The following is an 18,339-nucleotide window of genomic DNA, read 5'->3' as shown; positions in this document are numbered from 1 at the left end:
GGCCAATATCTTTACTTTCCACCAGCTCTAAACTCTTGGAGCACATTATTCACAAGCACATTGTGGAATACCTAAATGCCAACAATATTCTTTCCCAATCGCAGCACGGTTTTCGTGCTGGCTATTCCACTGTTACGCAGTTGCTTGAATTTACGCACGACATTGCTTCTTCCCTTAACAGCCGAGGACAGCTTGATGCCATATTTATTGACTATTCTAAGGCCTTCGATTTGGTTTGCCATGCTAAGCTTTTAGTTAAACATCGTACATATTTTGGTGACAGCAAGCTGGTTGATTGGATAGCTGATTACTTACGGTCGCGCTCTCAGTTTGTTACGTATAACCACGCGAAGTCGTCAGAGGTACAAATTACATCTGCGGTGTCGCAAGGCTCGGTGCTGGGGCCGCTTTTGTTCATTATTTTCATAAATGACGTAGCAGAAATAATTGGCGATACTCAAGTTAAACTTAGAATGTATGCAGACGACTGAGTAATCTACAACACCATCTCTGATGCTCATGATCAGGTTGCGCTAAATAACGTTTTTTCCTTGTTTTGTAACTGGAGTGAAACCTGGCAAATGTCTATTAACTTAAAGAAGACTGTAGCAATGATCCTTTCAAACAAGAAACAGCCCCTTTCTTTTACTTATACTAATGACGGGGTCGGTCTAATACATGTTACGGAGTTTAAGTACCTCGGTGTAACTCTAGCGTCAAATTTAAAATGGCGCAAGCATGTTGAAATAATCTGCAATAAGGCTCGTCGTAAACTTTGGTATCTCCAGCGCACGTTAAGCAACTCAACAAGAGAATGCAAATTGACTGCGTACAAAACTTTGGTCAGGCCCATACTAGAATATGCATCGGTTGTTTGGTCACCTCACCTCAAGCACGACATAGCTATGTTAGAATCTGTCCAAAAAAAAGCAATCAGGTTCATTTTTTGTCGCTATGACCGGCAATTCTCGCCTACTTCGCATGCACACGTTTTAACGTTGCAATCTCTCGAACATCGGCGTAATTCTGATCGCGTTATCCTTCTTCATAAGATAGTTCACACCGGCTTGAGTGTTCTGGCGCCTATTTCTTTTGTTGCAGCTTCTGCACGCTGTACTCGATGACCTGATCCCCTGAGCATTGTGCCCTTCAGGTCGAATATTGATTCTTTTAAGTTTTCCTTCTTTCCGCGGACGGTGGATTTATGGAATAAACTTGACGGGTGTCTGCGCAGACTCGGTACTGAGGATTTTGAAAAAGAATTGCGTAATTATGTATTCTGGTAATGTTTTCTAGTAATCTGGTGAATTTTGTTAAAAGTACTTGAAATTGTGTTTTTTTTATTATTATTCTGTACTCACTCCTGCTATGTCTCAGAAACTGAGACAGCAGTATTTGTAAATAAAAAAAAATGTGTGCTGCGGAAGTTTGCCAAGACCAAGGAGAATGCTTTGGTTTTGTTATGGTTGGCTTTCTTTGGGGTAGACTCAATTCTCGGGGGGCGAGTGCCTAGAAAAAAGTTTTTTCACGCTACCTGTTGCCGAATCATACCGGTAAACAAAATTTTTCATGTGAAGCTTATCAAATTTTACAGAATAACGCTCGTTTTCTCTGATATTGGCCTTGGCGAAGTCGCGCAGCCTTTTCCGTGCATGTAGGACCTTCGAGGAGAAGTCTTCGTCTAGCCAAACTTTTGGTTCCGTGAGATGTTTTAGTTGATGTGCATTTTGAAATGCTTCGAGGTTAGATTTAAAGTTCAGAAATTTAACTATAATTGGTCGACCTTGATCAGAACGTGGCCGGCCAAGGCGATGTGCACGTTTGATGTCACCACACTGTATCCTAAGATGCTCGCTAAAGAAGTCCTTAACTATTTTTTCTGTTTCTGCATAACCTTCGTGTTCTTCTTCAGCGAGTCCATTGATAATCAAGTCATTCTGTCTCATCTTGCTGTTCATGTCTTCGACTACACCTGTACGTTCATCGTTTGTTTTGCGTATATTTGTCTTGACGTCTTCTACAGAAGAAGACACGGTGTCGAAGTTTTTCTTCATATCAAGTACAGCGGACATACTTTTCTCTCCCAAAGCAACGTGGCCCTGGATGTTGTTTGTGTTGTTTGTGTTTGTGTTGTTGTTTTTTAGCGTGTTTGATGTCCCAGCACGACATTCTTTTAACAGTGCGAGCACTTCATCAACCTTTGGTCCGGGGTTTGCTTCGACATCTCCCGCACAAAGCAAAAGTAGGGTCAGACATGTAGAAAGCAGGAATGAAGTTGGTCTCGGGCAAAGTTCATGGACTAGTCGCGCCCCTGGACTAAATGGATAGACTTGTTCACGCACATGTACGTGACAGGAGGAAAATGAGCCGATGCGAGCATACGTGCACAAATCCACACCCATTGAAACGCAGCAATTGGGATCCGTGGCCACAGGAATATTCTAAAAAGTGATCAATAAGTAAAAAGGCCTACCTAGAAAGCAAAGTGCACAAGTCACCGATATGCTCTCGTGGCCGCGAATCCCAGAAATGCGAAGCCGGAGGGTGGCTTTATAGGCGTCCCTGGTGGTGAGTCTGCTCCAGGCGGCGCTGTCTCTGTTTATGACGTCACAGGATGGGTCCCGTTCCGCGGTGTCGCGCAGCGGAGGCACCAGTAGACAGTTAGGGAGCTCGATGATACGATGGGGTGAAGGGACGATGGCGAGAAGCTTGCGCGGCGCCCATGGTCCTGGTAAGCACGTGGCAGGATACGAGTGTCTAGAAAGCAAAGTGCACAAGTCACCAATATGCTCTCGTGGCCGCGAATCCCAGAAATGCGAAGCCGGAGGGCGGCTTCATAGGCGTCCCTGGTGGTGAGTCTACTCCAGGCGGCGCTGTCTCCGTTTATGACGTCACAGGATGGGTCCCGTTCCGCGGTGTCATGTCGCGCAACGGAGACACCAGTAGACAGTTAGGGCGCTCGATGATACGATGGGGTGAAGGGACGATGGTGAGAAGCATGCGCGGCGCCCAGTCTTGGTAAGCACGCGGCAGGATACGATTATCTAGAAAGCAAAGTGCACAAGCCACCAATATGCTCTCGCAGTCCGCGAATCCCCATGTTAAACAACGCGTCTTTCGGACTACAGAAACTACGAAAAAAAGAACACAAACAACACAAACTTCGACGTAAGCGCTAGCGGCGTACAACCAGCACGACTAACAGCAGGAACGAGCGACGGATGGAAAGATGTTGGTGGCGCGCTGCTGTCTCTTGGGCTGGCATGCAAATTCCGGATCTTTCCACACTTGCCGCCTCACGGCAACGCATGGCGCGTGCCACTCCAGAACACACTAACCCCTTCGAGTACACTTTACCATCATGATATGTGGCGCGTCGCAGCTAGGCGTACCCTCAGCTACTGCTATTTCGGAAAGTGGGTGGTGAGCCTAGCCTCACCAGGGTAAATGGCGCAGCGAGATAGAAGATCGATGCTTGTGCATGGCCACTGTGCGCGCGGCTACGCGCGGCGGTGAGAAAGACAGCGCTCCTCGACGGTGTATTCGACGCGGGAATTTTGAACTGCCGCGCTGAACGAATGCGGAACCCGGTCAGAAGCGACATGCTGGGTTCGAAACGGTGGGTATTTTTACTTTCGGAGATTAATCTAGTTCGCTATATCAATTGGAAGAACAATTTCAGTCCGTTAAAACGAGGCCTAATATACATGCGTATCTATGGAGATTTCAAGGGGAATTGCAATTACTTCGTTGGGTCGATTATTTCTTTATAACCCGCTTCGTTATAACGAGGTTCAAGTGAACTTGTTTCTTTTCTAATGTTTTCATTTGGTAGGGCCACTGATAAATATTTTGTTCTCAGCTTATTCCTTACCTGGGGTAAACTATACCAAGTCAATCTCGAAACAACGTGCATGCCGAATGAACGTTTCAGGGCTTCAGTGGGTTACCATTAAGAGGCGATAATTATGAGGGTGTCTGTGATAGACCAAACTGTACCCTTCAGGACCCCGAAGAGTGTAAACAGGTTTACAGTGTATGATGATATTCGCGGGCGTTGTTTTGTTTTGGCATGTCCTTAAATAATGCGTCATGTCACCCTCAGCAGCCCAGGTTGTGCAGCCGAACATCTAGTACAAGCAAGCAGCCAATTAAAGAGATGTGCGTGGCACACTCAATTGAAACCGTAATGGAAACACATTTACTTCTGGTAATTCGGTTGCATTACAGCGGCTGAATTCTTACCAGGTGCTGCTGATGAGGTTGGTGCCATCTATGTATTGTCCCGTCGGACCTGTTCCACCTCCTAGTACCCTCCTCTTCTGCGTCTGAGTTCCTGAAATGTACATTTTCGCATGTTTTGGAGCAAAGCATGGGGTCAATAACACTCACGACATAACTTCTATAACTCGTCGATGGCGATTATCTGAGGCTGGCACCAATTTCGACATATGCATTCTCAAATGATCAGCAACCACATGAAGTAACCGGCAAGAAAATGAAGCCACGGAAATCGCAGGCAATGTTGATTGCTATGTTTAATTGAAATGTAAAAAAATTATAGCTTAAAGGGAAATTAAAGTGCACAAATAGTTAACTTGGCTCGGGTAGGTTCGCTGCCCATCTACGGCAAGTTATCTTCTCGCCGACTCTCGTTTCCCTTCGTGTAGTGCAAAACTGGAGCGCCTCCGGTCCCCTCATTATTTCTCGATGAAATAATCAGTAGTGGTTGAAGAAGAGATTTCTCTGGAGCCAAGCTAACGTTCCGACTTATCTTCGTGGGCAGCTTGATGAAGACCTTCGCCGGAACGTTCACCCCAATGGCATCGCTTCAACCGCTTTCGTTAATTTCAGATCTCTATCTTCCTGGGAGGCTATGTTTCATCTGCTTTTCCAAATATGTGCGGCAAAAAGAACAGGAGTGTTAGTTAAACTGATCCTACACTGCTTAGAAGGGCGGTTTGTTCAAAAAGCATCGGAACAAAAGCGCACTTTGCTTTAATGATGCTTAGCTTGAAACTGGTGCTCGTGCGTAAACTCTAAGTGCCTTAAGAACTCGCTTGCTTGAATTCATTATTCTTTGCATGCGTCCAAAAGCTGATAAGCTCCTATGTTAATTAGGAAAAATATTAATTGGAAAACAATGTATTTCATTAAGAAGAGCAATGAAAGAGGCTTGTTGATGTACATTCATAATTATCTCGCGTTGAGTTTTACACTCACAGAAAATATCACAAAAAGCGAGCAAGGACTCCAAACGGACGAAGCGCAAGCTGCCAACTTTTCAACTTTTTTTTAATTATGGCGTTTCACGTGCCAAAACCACGATCTGATTATGAGGCACGTCGTAGTGAGCAACTCAGGAAATTTGGACCACCTGGGGTTCTTTAACGCACACCTAAATCTATGTACACGGGTGTCTTCGCATTTCGCCCCCATAGAAATGCGGTCGCCGTGGCCGGGAAACTTTTTATTTTTGTTAAAGAACCCGTTAATATGCAAAGTAAAAAAGGGGGGGGGGGTGGACACTGATACTCTAGGTGACAATGCGATAGCCAAAACAACAGACGCGAATTGCACCCCTTCTGTCCTGCAAATTCGATTCCGCCATCTGCGAGCGTGATAGAGGAAAGCTTACAGTCTGGTCCCTTTCTAGGTTGCGAGAGGTTGCCATATTTCTCCTTGTGTTTTAAACGCGTAAGCACTTCTATGCCTGCACAACAAGAAAACCGTCCGTCCGTCACGCAGGACGATCACTTTCAAGATACAAATGCGAACAGATGCTGCCAGAAATCACGGCAAACACAAAAAAGCACGAAAACAAAACAGAAAAAGGGAAAGAAAGAAACCCTGTCAGGCCAAACATTTTGCTTTATTGCTCCGACTACTTGCTAAAGAAGGCAGCCCAACGTCACACGTAAAAGTGATTTTCTCAGCCTCGCATAAATGAAAAGGCATGTGCAAGGAAGTGAACGCAGATCCCACGCACACAAAAAAAAGAAAGAACCCTGTCAGACCAAACATTTTGCCTTACATACACCGACTGTCACACGTGCGAAAAAAGACAGCCCGACGTTACAACGTAAAAGTGCTTTTCTCAGCCCCACATAAATTAAAAGGCACGTGCAAAGAAGTGAACGCAGAATTACCACGCAAAAGAAAGAAACCCTGTCAGACCAAATACGTCAAATGCAAGAGCTGTGCCGTGTATCACATTCCACTCACATGCGGAAGTGTTCATCGGTCATACCGAACGTTTGTTAAATGACATATTAAGATAACATAAGCATATGTGTCAGCTCATAACAGCCTCTAGCTACGCGACGGCAAAAGCTCGCCTCTGCTAGACAATACCAGTTATCGGAAAAGCGAAAACAAAATCGAAGGATAACTGTGGGAGGTTCTCGCTATCCAAAAACAAGAAAACCAGTGTGTGATCACATCCTCTATTACGCTCACAGACGCCGAAAATGAGTTGGCAGGGCGAAATGAGTGCAATTGAACTCTGTGGTTCTGGCTATCGACGTTGTGTCGCACGACGTATGAGTGTCCCCCCCCCCCCTTCCACTTCCTTTTCTTTTTTCTCACCTTCTATATTAGCGTGTTCTTTAAGAAAAACAAAGAGTTGACAGTTTGCGTTTGGTCCGTCTGCGTCCTTGTTCCGTTCTTTGCTATATTTTTTGGGGCAGTGTAAGACTCAGCACTACATAACCATGATTAATGCATTTACATTTTTTAAGTAATGCTCGCCTGTTTAACTCACCCAGCTCAATACACTTATTAGCTCATTATGCCATATCGCCATTTATATGTTATAAACTATGCATTCAATATTTCAATACTTATATCCCGCCTAGATTATAGTAGGAATCCCGCTCTGTTACTAAATGACCTGGTGAAGCATCATTTATGTTTTTTTTTCATCTCAGGTAATCAATGCAACAAACTCTGAGCAGTGATTGTCACATTCTAAAATAAGATTGTGACATTTAACTAATATTTTCTTTACGCAAACACTTGATTAAAGATTATTTTCATGTTGCAAATTGGTGTTTTATACACCTCACTACAATAAACAACTTATTTGGGAGTAGAAGTTAGTAATATCCTCTTTAACATAGCAGCAGTTTCCCTTAAGACATATTTTATATCCCATTTCTCCGCTTAAGATGCTTTAACAAATGCAGTTTACGAAACTGCGATATCTGTTATTAGTAATCAGTTATTCATTTGCAAGCTTTATGCCATATATCTTTTTTTTTTCAAGCTACGCAGTTAAGTATTTTTTAAATCTGAGACGCCTTGGTTGAAAATTTTGCGTCTGGCAGTTGGTATGACGTGCCTTACTTTAAACCAAATAAATTTAATGGAAACCTGTTCAGCGGTTTTCCAGTGAATAAATTTCTGCTGTTCACATGGACTTGAACATAAAAATCAGAGTTGGCCTCGAAGTAAACTTTGCCCTTAAGTGGACAGTGCACTTCTGCATGAGCACCTCCGCGCATCAGAGACGTGAGTGCAGGCAGGCTCACCTTCGAAACCGTGCGGATCGCAGGCATACAGGCGGGTCCAGTTGTGCTCCAGCAGTCCGTCGCAAAAGGCCAAAGACCTGTGGCCAGCCGCCGTCACCGGACCCATGCGCTCGGCCAGTCGAGACGACGGCACTTCCACAAGCACGATACGGGGCACCTACACAGCACGATGGGCGCTGGGTTGTATTTTTGATACGAAACCGTCAAATGGCCTATTGAACGAAAAAGCCGGCGTCTGTCATCTGTAGGAGCCTGTGACGTCACGTCATGAGCGCGCCTGTACGGAGCAAAGCGGGCGAAAGGGGACTCCTTCTGCAGCACCTGCTGCCACAGACTGCTCCTCTCCACGGCACCAACATAATAGAAAAATTAATCGGTGATTGCAGTATTCCCTAACGCTAAATTTGAGCGTAGCTCTAGGCGTGTATTCATTTGCCGGTATATTGGCTGGCGCAGACAATCTGTCTCGTGCGGCACGCTGCAAATGAGCGAAGTGTAGCGCGACTGCCTCGCTAATCGGGAGATAGCGAGGGTGACGCGTGAGCGCGATTCACAGCAGCCGCCGCAGAGAGGCCTCCGTTCAGACAGAGCCATGTTTCCATATATGGCATCGGTGGTGCCATATCGGTGAACAGACGACGCGCGTTACTCTGGCACCATCGTAGCCATCGTCGCTGCAAAACCCGTCTTGCGCGGGACTACGCTTTTCTTGCCATCCTCTCGCCATGGCCTCCTTTTCCACTTTCCGCTTCGTGATTCTGCTGCGCCCTCCTCGTCCGCTTCCCTCGTCGCGCTGTCGTCGCTGTCGCCGCCTTTTATCACCCGCTGGGCTCCGCGTTCGCTCTTTCATCCTTCGCTGTGTTCGTTCTGTCGGTGACGTCGAGGACGCCGACGCTTGCCGCAGGGAAGGGCGCCTAGAAGCTGCGCTCTAAAAGGCGCAACAACACTTTTGAACATCGTGAGAAAATTATCGAGATCTGTACGTAATGCTGCCGTTAATACGCAGACCAAATGAACGCAGCAGCGAGCCCACAACCTCGCGTAATGATCTCTGGCCCACTTTCAAGACAACCGCTCCATCGCCGCCGTCAGTGGCGTCATAGCCGGAGGCCACAGCTTACAAACGACAGCCATTGAGCAATTGTTCACGACACTTAGTTATCCGTGAACAAGAGTTCACGCACACGTGTGCACTCCTCCAGCCTTGAGCAAACAGCTAAGAAGTGACCGGTAACGTTTCCCGCCCGTTCTGTCACAACTAACTCGCTGCCAGGCTTTACAAAAACTAAAATAATATGACATACCAAACCCACAATTTGTTGATGACGCACGTGCCTTAGTGAGGCACTCCGGAATAATTTTGACCACCTGCGGCTGTTCTTGTTTAACGTGCACCTAAATCTAAATACTCGAGTGTTCTAGCAGTTCGTCCCCATCATTATGCGGCCGGCGCGACTGGCAAACTAACACGCAACCTCGCACTTAGCAGCGCAACATCATAGCCGCTAAGCCACCACGGCGGGTGCGTTTGTGACTGTCGGGCAATTTCGTTACACGCCAACTTTCCAGGGTTACCATACCGAAGGAAAAAAGCAATCAAGGAGCAATAGGCATGGTATTGCTGTCACCATTTGCCTCAGCTCAGAGAGAACATTCAGGTTAGAGGGAGTGGAGAAGGTAAACATTGGGCTTTTTATGCCTTTCTTATTGTTAGGTCCTATCGAAAGCTCCTCCGTAAGAATGTGTCACTCATTCCACTGTGTTCTCAGACATGAACATAAAGAAATGTTACAAGCCCTTTTGACAGTTATACACGTGTAACCTACGGCTCCATTTGTAGTGTCTCGTTTAAATATGTAATCAAAGCGACAGCGTATTTTCGGCTACACTACCACACTTCGCTCGGTCTATCTGATCTCGATACGACGACTGCGTAAAATTAGCTCAGAAAATCTAGCCCCTACTGGAAATCAAATCCAGACATGCAGGTAATCAATTTCGAAGGGGCGCGAAATATATGCAATGGTAGTGCTGTCGCAACGTCGACATGCATGCGCAGCTTGCGCGTGGAGTATCAGAAGGTCTCCACGAACACGTAGTGTGACTGGCTGCAAAAATGACGAAGCCAAACTAACCCCACGTTAAGCTTCCCTGCATCGGCTGTTTAGAAGTGGAATGTGGTCACGTTGTCGTGACGTCGCACAACCAGACAGTGTCATCAATGTCAGCCACGAAACCTCTCTTCATTGGGGAAACTTGTGCCCAGAAAAGCAAGGAACACTCGAACACATCGATAGCGGCGAGTGCAGCCATCTCTCCTCGTAAATTTGGTCTACGGGTAAAGCGCTTCGGCTATGTACACGCGATTCGCTGTAAATTCCAGGGTAAATAATGGTGCTCACGTGCGCTTCCAGAATGTGCAACACCCATATCGTCGCGCATGCAATGTGATTAAACAACGTTTCCTGCTTCGATACTTCCGATACGTGAACGCGTGTCCTGCGCCCATCGATAACGTTGTAATTGCAATTCTACAAGGATTGAGGCTAGTTGGTTTTACATAGCTGAACAGGTAAACTGACACGATAAAGGGCAAAGACACAAGAAAGCGTGGTCATGATAACTTACCGTGACGTTCCAGCGCTCAATAATTTGGTCTGATACCACGGCCGCCTTGCGCAAGCGATAGGGAATCTGAAATAATCTGTGAACAGGTATTGGGCGTCAGTTAGCATGACGTGTTAACGCTTATCAGGACACAGCTGCGCACAAGACACATAACAAAGCGAGGCTGCGAAGGCGTACATCGTGGTACTGCTGGTTTTTCTAACACACCAATCAGCTAATTCTTTTAAAACACGTGTCATCCGCGGCAGCACATTGTAGTGCAAGTGCTCTTTGTTTTTTCAGTTATATCTCACGAGTTACGCGCCGTCAAGACAACACAGACGCCGATCAATTTGAAGAAATTCTGGATTTATTAAGGATTTTTGGAGGGTTATAGTTGGTTCTGATTCATATCGAACGAATAACAGCGCGAAATCATGATAAGGCGACGCAAACATGCGGCGCAGCAGCGTGTCGCCTTCTCGTCATTTTGCGCTATTATTCATTCGTTATTAACTTATTCATTGAGTAGCAAATTTGTCATCCACGTGGAACAGCACGAAACTACAAAAGAGCGACAATTTCCCTATTCATGAAACTTCCACCACGTTGCGGATTTCCGCCCAATTGTTTTGCCAAGTTCATTATTTTCTAGTTTCGTGTATTGATCAATTCAGCTTCACTCTGCTATCTGCGCCTGACTGCTGTTTAGTTAAGAGAATAAAGAGAGCGCCCAGGTAAGGCGTTCATCCCTGCTTCCTCCCCCCCACCACACACCCCTTGGGCCAGGGCGAATGTGATGTTACCTCACAGCTTCAAAAAACCACACACATACACACATTTGTTTGTTATACACGTGCACGTCTCTAATTCATGTAGAATTGAGCATCCGATAGCTGATGTGAAGAACGGTCACGACCTTTCAGCTCCCGCTATACTTTGGCAAGAAAGAAATCTCTTTTGGCTGTATATGCCATCCCTCACAGAGCACGCAGTTCGTCAGGCGATCCGGCTTCGTTCATCGCCTCGCTCAGTAATACTTTTGTATTAAACAGGCAAATTTGATTTTCACATGAAGTAGGTGCGTAGCTTTCTAAAAAGTACGTTTGCGTTTCCTTTGATGATGGTGCGATACTGTTACGTGCATGACAACTTTTCCTGTCATAAATCTTCCTCTACATTGCGCAGTTTCGAGGAGCTACTTCGCTATTACAGGTCACGTGGCCGGCATAGCCGCTAATCTGGACACTTACGAATCGAAGAAGAGCGTGGCGAATGCCTTCACGCTCCCTCTGGATTCCTCCACCCGTTTCATCAGTGCAGAATCGTTGCTCCTAGGAAAGAAGCAATAAACAATGAGCCTTGCAAGAAATACGTAACTAAGATAATGTTCACGTCATTTACGTGCGCACAAAAACAATATAAATTCTTAGAGTTGTACATTGAGAGAAATCTGGTGCCACCGTTAGTGCGAGTTTCCTAACGCTGTGCCAACGTGGGGACGCCGAGATGTGGGTGTGTGACGCTCGCCTCGGATGGGGCTTGCTTTAAATCGTAGTTATTTCCGCCAAAATAATAATAAAGTCACCATATGAAGCCTTTGCTTGTCAGTAGTACGTTCTTCATTATTGCTTACATTTAATCCAAGTATGGGAGGGAAACGAAAACACACGATCTGAACTCACACATAGTGAGCTGCAGACCTCGTACTCTTTCTTCCAACTTCAGCGGCTACCGGCACTCTTCACGTCGGACAAATTTGCGCAATCCCAACAAAAATTTTCATGGTCTCATAAGGAATGGTTTTAAATAATAATAATAATAATAATAATAATAATAATAATAATAATAATAATAATAATAATAATAATAATAATAATAATAATAATAATAATAATAATAAATAGTCGGGATTTTCTACATTGTTTTAGTAAGTAGTCAACAAGTGTCACAAACCGAACGCAGTTATAGCTAGACACGTTTTCATGGTATCATATTTCTATGAGAATAAGCCGTACTCCGATGCTCCCACATTCCAGCATTGCCATGCGTATAACAGCGCGAGGGCGCACGTTTTTTTTTCTAGGTAATTGCAGAGACGTGCGTTTCTTTTTTCTCTCCTAACGTTGAGGAAAAACAATTTTACGCTTACCGCTCATCTGTGCTGGCTCTAATTTCAAGATCGCAATTCATGCTCCTGGTTGCGAAATATGACACTCCGGCCCTATTACTTGCCGAGTTCGTTTATAAAATAACATGCGAAATTGCTTTCGACTCTGCATCGGGTCCTAAGTGATGCGGAAAATATAGCGGCTATAATGTCGATCATTTCTGTCTTTCGCCGTATGGAACAGCATCTCCTTCGAATTTCGTTTCCACTACTCACCGAGGGATTCAATTCCGACGTGACAAAGTACGCAGATGAAAGTAAATTCGCACTTTTTTTTTGCTGTTCTTAAAAACCAGGCAAGTAACATTGTCAAGTGTTATGTTTACCAGCCCGGACCACAAAATGCGCGTCTTTGCGTAGGAGACTCTCGGCAAGCAATGTCTTCGCTGACCAGCAAGAGGACGAGAACTCCTGTCCGCCGACGTGCACCAGCTGGTCGGGGAAGAGGCGAGCCAGCTCGGTGTAGAGGACACGCACGAGACTCAGGGCATCCTTGTGGGTCGGGTCCAGGAAGCCGGACTTGCCGCACAGCAGTTCCGGGTGGCTGCGCCCAACCGACGCCATGTTGTCTGCACGAGACGGAGGCGAGGGTCACGGCATTGAGAACGGCACCCACGAAAGCCACCACTGCCGGCGCAGTCTTAAGTCAACCGCACTGATTCCAAACGTCGCTTCGCGACAAGAAATATTGGACAATTCATTCACCTTTATTTCTGGCCATGAAGAGTACATTCTCAGCACACAAGCAATAAAATGTTATACTTGAGTAAAAACCTGATTAGTACAGTAATTATTTAGCAGTTGCTGTGCTAAGCTATTCTCAACTGAAAACTCATTCCAGAATATGAAGAATGCTACTGCAGGCTCTAAATCAAATTTTCATCATTAAATCATAATTTAATTATAGGTTTCAAACCCACCGGAGCAACCACAGGTATCGTAGGTACCGTAGATGCCGTAAATACCGTACGTCACATGTGATATATAGGTATCGTGGATTTTGTGGAGTTAATAAAATGGTTTCTGAAAGTTCACAAACTTGACGTAGCTCTTCCCGTTTCAATTAACTAACACAGCACAAACTAAACAGCGAAAAAAAGGCACACTGAAAACAACAATCTGGCGCTAACCAGTCAGGGCACCCTCAACATACTTTAAGCACAAAGATGTGTTTTACGTACGCGCCGCGCCTTTTGAAACGCTGGTGACGGCTGTTCCTGATGACACGTGAAATGTCAAAATGTCAAAACTCAGCTAACAACATACAAGGTACCCATAAGGGGACGCTCAGGTGAGCTTCAGGCACCTGAAGGTTTTGATAATGCAATGCAGTGCTAGAAAAGTACAGCCCTCCTCCTCTTATCCAGGAACTGTCTGCCCCCTGTGGTCTTCTCCAGGGGGGAGACTTCTCCCCCCGGGCTCTGAAGGAAGAGGAGGATGGCAGTCGACTTCGACGCTGATGGTCGCGCCGCTCTAGACCACGCGCATATGGCGAATTAGCTCATATGTAAAGCCAACTAGTCTGCCCGTACAAGTGTGATGGCTAACGACTGTGTCGCCTGCGCAACCATGCAGTGAAACCAACAGCTCGAGCTAAATATCCTCATCTTAACAAATATACCCCATCAAGCGCACCATTCGTTTTATAAAGGTTTTATGAAGCCAACACCTTTCCAAATGCGTTTGGCTATTGACTCACATTGAGGATCACCCTAAACGATTTCAGTGCAATATTTTCTTAGCTGTGGCCATGAGCTCACATATCAAAAGGCCAAGTTCGCCTTGGCATTGTTCCTCCTTTCTCCAGCTGTGCAAATGCTTTCTGTTTTGTTAGTGCAGTGACGAGCAGGAGAACCTATAGGGGGTTCCAGCAAGTGCAGACGCGAACACAAGTAAAAGGAAAGCGAGCAGAAGGAGTTAGCCGCCTTGTTTTTCACCGAGGATGGCTTCGACCTCCACGAGCCGCTGCCGTATCAGCTGACGTGATGAAACGTGGACCCCACCACATTCTTCACTTGTTCGTTCGCGTACAACGCTGTCGCATATGTCACCGTGCCATGACGGTTACGTATAAATTTTGACAATCAAATGAAGTGGGTGGGATATCCAGGTAAAGCGTCCCCTCCGCGCACGTGAGGCGAAATTTTGCGCAAAGAAGAAATGTACCTTAATAGAACGTGTGGCTGGGCTGGTTGGTTCATTTTCAGGTTTAACAATGACGTTTCGCCTACGGATTACGCTTTTCTTAAAACGGCAAAGTAGAAACATGCAGCCAATGTGTGCCACTCAATAGGTGCTCTAGTCTGCTGCACACGCCCTCCGATTGCATACATGTGACCTCTGTTTATTAACTTCCGTCACTTCAGTGACCTCCTGTCCCAAAACTGACATTGCATAAGAAAATAAAAATAAATTGAAGATCTCACACTAAAGTAGTCAAGCTTCTTTTTTTTTCATTTGTTCTTGGAGTATTCTGAACCCTAACAACAAATAAATGAAACTTGAGTTCTACAAGAAAGCTTTATCAATTTAAACTGGTTTCTGCTTTATTATTAGTGTATGTATGTACGTTATATGTGTATTCATTTGTACTGATTTTATCCGCTGTTGTAACCGTGGGGTCTGGGACCTCTGTCAGGCCTTCGTGCCTTTAGTCCCAGTCTCCCTCACTCGGATGAGAAATAAAGTACATATGATTATGATTATGATTATGTTTAAAATTGCATGCGCTCATCTTTTTTGGCATATTTAATATCTGAATTCAATAAAGCACGGCACTTAATTTATACCAACCCAGGCTGTGCACCTCGGGCACAATGCGCACACCACGCACTCGTCCATACTCGATCACGTGGGCGATGTCTTCAGCCCGGTACTCGTGGGAACCGGTGCGGTAGGCGCCCTGCATTGCCGATCAACGAAGCGAAGTGCGTATTGTGCTGATGTGGGTTGTACAAATGATTTTACTTCGGCGTTACGCACATAAGAAGGCAGTTTTTTTCTTTAGCCTACGGTACCGAGAGTTCGTGAGAGAAATGACGGTGCAGGTAGCAGTCATGTACTTATTCTCGTGCAGCAGGTGATGAATATGCGAACTCCGTTTCTATAGGCATTTCTGACACAGTGAGCGCAAGATTTCATTAGGATGCCGCGCCATCGAGAATGCACCGAAGAAGACACAGAAGCAGGAGCTTTTCATCTCTAAGCCACGTAAGCCTTTGGTACGAATACCAGAAAGAAATGTATGCCAGAGTTGGTTAGAGGAAGTGGGATTAGGGTGAAAAATGGCGTTACCAAACGGAAGCAACGGCGAAGCCTCCGCCATCGAGTTCATTGACATCGACGTAGTGCTCACTGCCAGGCACATTTTACTGGCGTTACGATGCCGTAAACTGAGCGCACACAGTCATCGCATAGTTGAGGCGAAGCACTGTGTGTGCGAGGGCCGGGCCGTCCGAAGCGTTTTTCGGCGGGCCCAGGCCAGGCTCGGGCATGAGGCAGCGGGCCCGGGCTGAAATCGGCCTTGAAGTCACATGCCCGGTCATAAAAGGGCATAAGTATGCCTTCGAGTACATGCGAACATTATGCATTGCATAGTTCAAGGAATTCGGGGCCAAGCTGAAGTGACACGTGCAAAGAGCTGGCTCTTAGTATACCTTAGCAAAGAAAACAGAACAAACAGACGGAGTTATATGTTTTTACACTGAAGCTGCTAGCCTCTCGGTGGCTGGCTTAATTTGGGCCTACGTGCGTTAGCAGTAATATGGGCCGATCCTGGTGGCACTGCAGTCCAGGAGGAGTGGCTCGTACCCCCGTAAGGCCGAGGCATCAAGCAGTCAGTAAACTGAAGCGATCAGTGCGTGCATTCATTTAAATCATGTACACAGCATACAGAAGAACGCACGTTTCAATAAACAAGAAGCACGAAACAGGCATCCGAACCACTCAAGCTGCCGCATTGACGGCAGCTTGCGACGACAGGAGTGATGTGCCTTTCGTATATCAAATAACCAGCCTAGCAACTGATTTTATTGTTGTTGCAGCACCGCTATGGGCAGCGGCGTGCTGTCTAAATTACTATTACTCCCATTACTACCTTAACTCTAAAGCAATAAAGCATTGCATAACCCCCTCAGTAGTTGTAGTGGTGGTTTTCAACCACTTTGCTGGACATCCACTGTTGCAGGGCCGTGATGGCGAGTCACTTTTTTTTTCCACAAATACGAACATTGTTTCCGCGTAAGAAAAATAAATTATACGAAATCCGCCATTCAAACCAATTCCCTGTTACCGCTATGTCATTAAGTATCCATTGTCATACCTTCTTGTCACACCAGTTCGAATAGGCAGCATTCCTTCGTAAGGTAACTCAGCTGGAATATTGAAATTTTTTAATACAATTTGAATAGTCTAGGCTATTAGTTTTTATTTGATACGAGAATTTCCCATTTGATATTGTAGAATATTCCTCTCAGTCGAATATTGAAGGGATAATAGCACTTATAGGAATTTTAATGGAGGGAGAATAATCTATATATGTATAGCATATATAGCATATATATGTGCAGAAACCGCGGAGAGACGCGGTTTCTGCACATATATATGCTATAGGGTGCCAGGTACTGATCGAAGGGATGAGAAATGTAACTTTCTGCTGAACAAATATTATCATTCGCCAGCCTCAATATTAAGCAACCTATGTGCGAATTAGTTGTCTCGATTTAGACATAACAATTTATTATACTGCCATTCGCACCATGTTTCCATGCCTCTGAAGCAATGCTCGGTGCTGGGGTATCACACTCGAACAAGCTCAACACACTAGCGTGGATTTGACGAGGTTCTGTTCTCTTTTTTTTTCTTCATTACTGCCATCGTCATGGTGCACCACATAGCTGGGAGCTGGTGTTGCTGATTTACATGCTCCTTGAGTCAAGTTCGCTGACACAATCAGCCTTGCGTACAATGAACGCAACTGCACTAAAGCCCAAGGGCTACACTCGTGACACTCATGCGGTTTGTTTAGTCTTTGGCAACTGAAGGCACGTCAGTAGAAGTGTGTTTCTTTTCGAGACAGCGACCAATGAGGATGGCGCACTTCTGCTGTGGTGCCCAATATATATGGACACTGTGTTGACAAGCGCACTCAACGCGAGGCCGAGCAGTCACCTCACCGCACGCATGTCCCTCAGTGGCACATAGACTCATTCTCGTGAGCTAACAGAGGCACTGCCGCGAATATGGGCATTCCCGTTGTTCTGTGGGAGATACATACACAGTTTACACCGTCGATCAGGCACACGTAACGCGAGACCTGGGTTAAACGTCGCGCGAGCGAGTAAGATTCGGCGACGTGTCCGGGGTCAGTGGCTCGCGGGTCGATTTGTGTGTTCGCCGACCATTCCATTGCGCCGGGCCAGCTGCACCTAGGTGTGTGGACTTCGAGCAAAAGAGCCATGGGGTTTTTATTTACACCTTCGGCAGTGTGTCACGAGCTTTAAAAAAGGGTGGTCAGTGAAGGTTTGTTACTGGTCCCGCCTACTTAGTAAAGACGTGTCATGCAAAACAACTAATTGGTAGAATTCGAGCCAGGAGAGTTAAAATAAGGCTAACACCCCCCCCCCCCTTCCCCCCCCCCAAATTTGCAAGGGTTTTGAAACGAATGTGCAGAGATTAGAAGGGGAAGTGAGCAAGCCGATAATCGGGCTGCCGCTTTAGTGAATTCATTTACTGTTTGCCTAATAAACATAAGTATTCTTAAACTGCCCTCCCTGAGCGCGAAGTGCCGCCGAACGGTGACGAAGACGCTTCGAACAATCGTGTGGAAGAGGAAACTTCACTCTTTGGTTCAGCAGACATCTATTTTCTTTTTAAACGGATTTCCATGCATTTATACATTGCTGTAAATAAGCTATGAAGACAATGTCAGTCTATATATATATACTACACGAGAACTTGTAATCTCACGGTATTGGGTAACAAAATGTGATATGCCATTCAAAATTCTAGGTTATTTTGTCTAAAATATTG

At 45.7% G+C, this 18,339-nt stretch overlaps 1 protein-coding gene across 1 annotated transcript in view; it reads right to left on the bottom strand.

The window, feature by feature from the left end:
- The window catches only part of LOC135913227 (beta-hexosaminidase subunit beta-like), a 67,972-nt gene that overhangs the window by 13,777 nt on the left and 35,856 nt on the right, over positions 1-18,339 (bottom strand). Inside the window, exons 9-14 of the mRNA XM_065445832.2 lie at positions 15,103-15,211; positions 12,701-12,878; positions 11,393-11,473; positions 10,161-10,236; positions 7,533-7,689; positions 4,246-4,336 (exon numbers count right to left, since the gene is read on the bottom strand). Of these exons, the coding sequence (XP_065301904.1) occupies positions 4,246-4,336; positions 7,533-7,689; positions 10,161-10,236; positions 11,393-11,473; positions 12,701-12,878; positions 15,103-15,211 (692 nt within the window). The remainder of the gene's footprint in view (positions 1-4,245; positions 4,337-7,532; positions 7,690-10,160; positions 10,237-11,392; positions 11,474-12,700; positions 12,879-15,102; positions 15,212-18,339) is intronic.

Source organism: Dermacentor albipictus, chromosome 5 (assembly GCF_038994185.2).
Source record: "Dermacentor albipictus isolate Rhodes 1998 colony chromosome 5, USDA_Dalb.pri_finalv2, whole genome shotgun sequence".
NCBI lineage: Eukaryota > Metazoa > Arthropoda > Arachnida > Ixodida > Ixodidae > Dermacentor > Dermacentor albipictus.
This window is presented reverse-complemented; position numbering and strand designations above follow the sequence as displayed.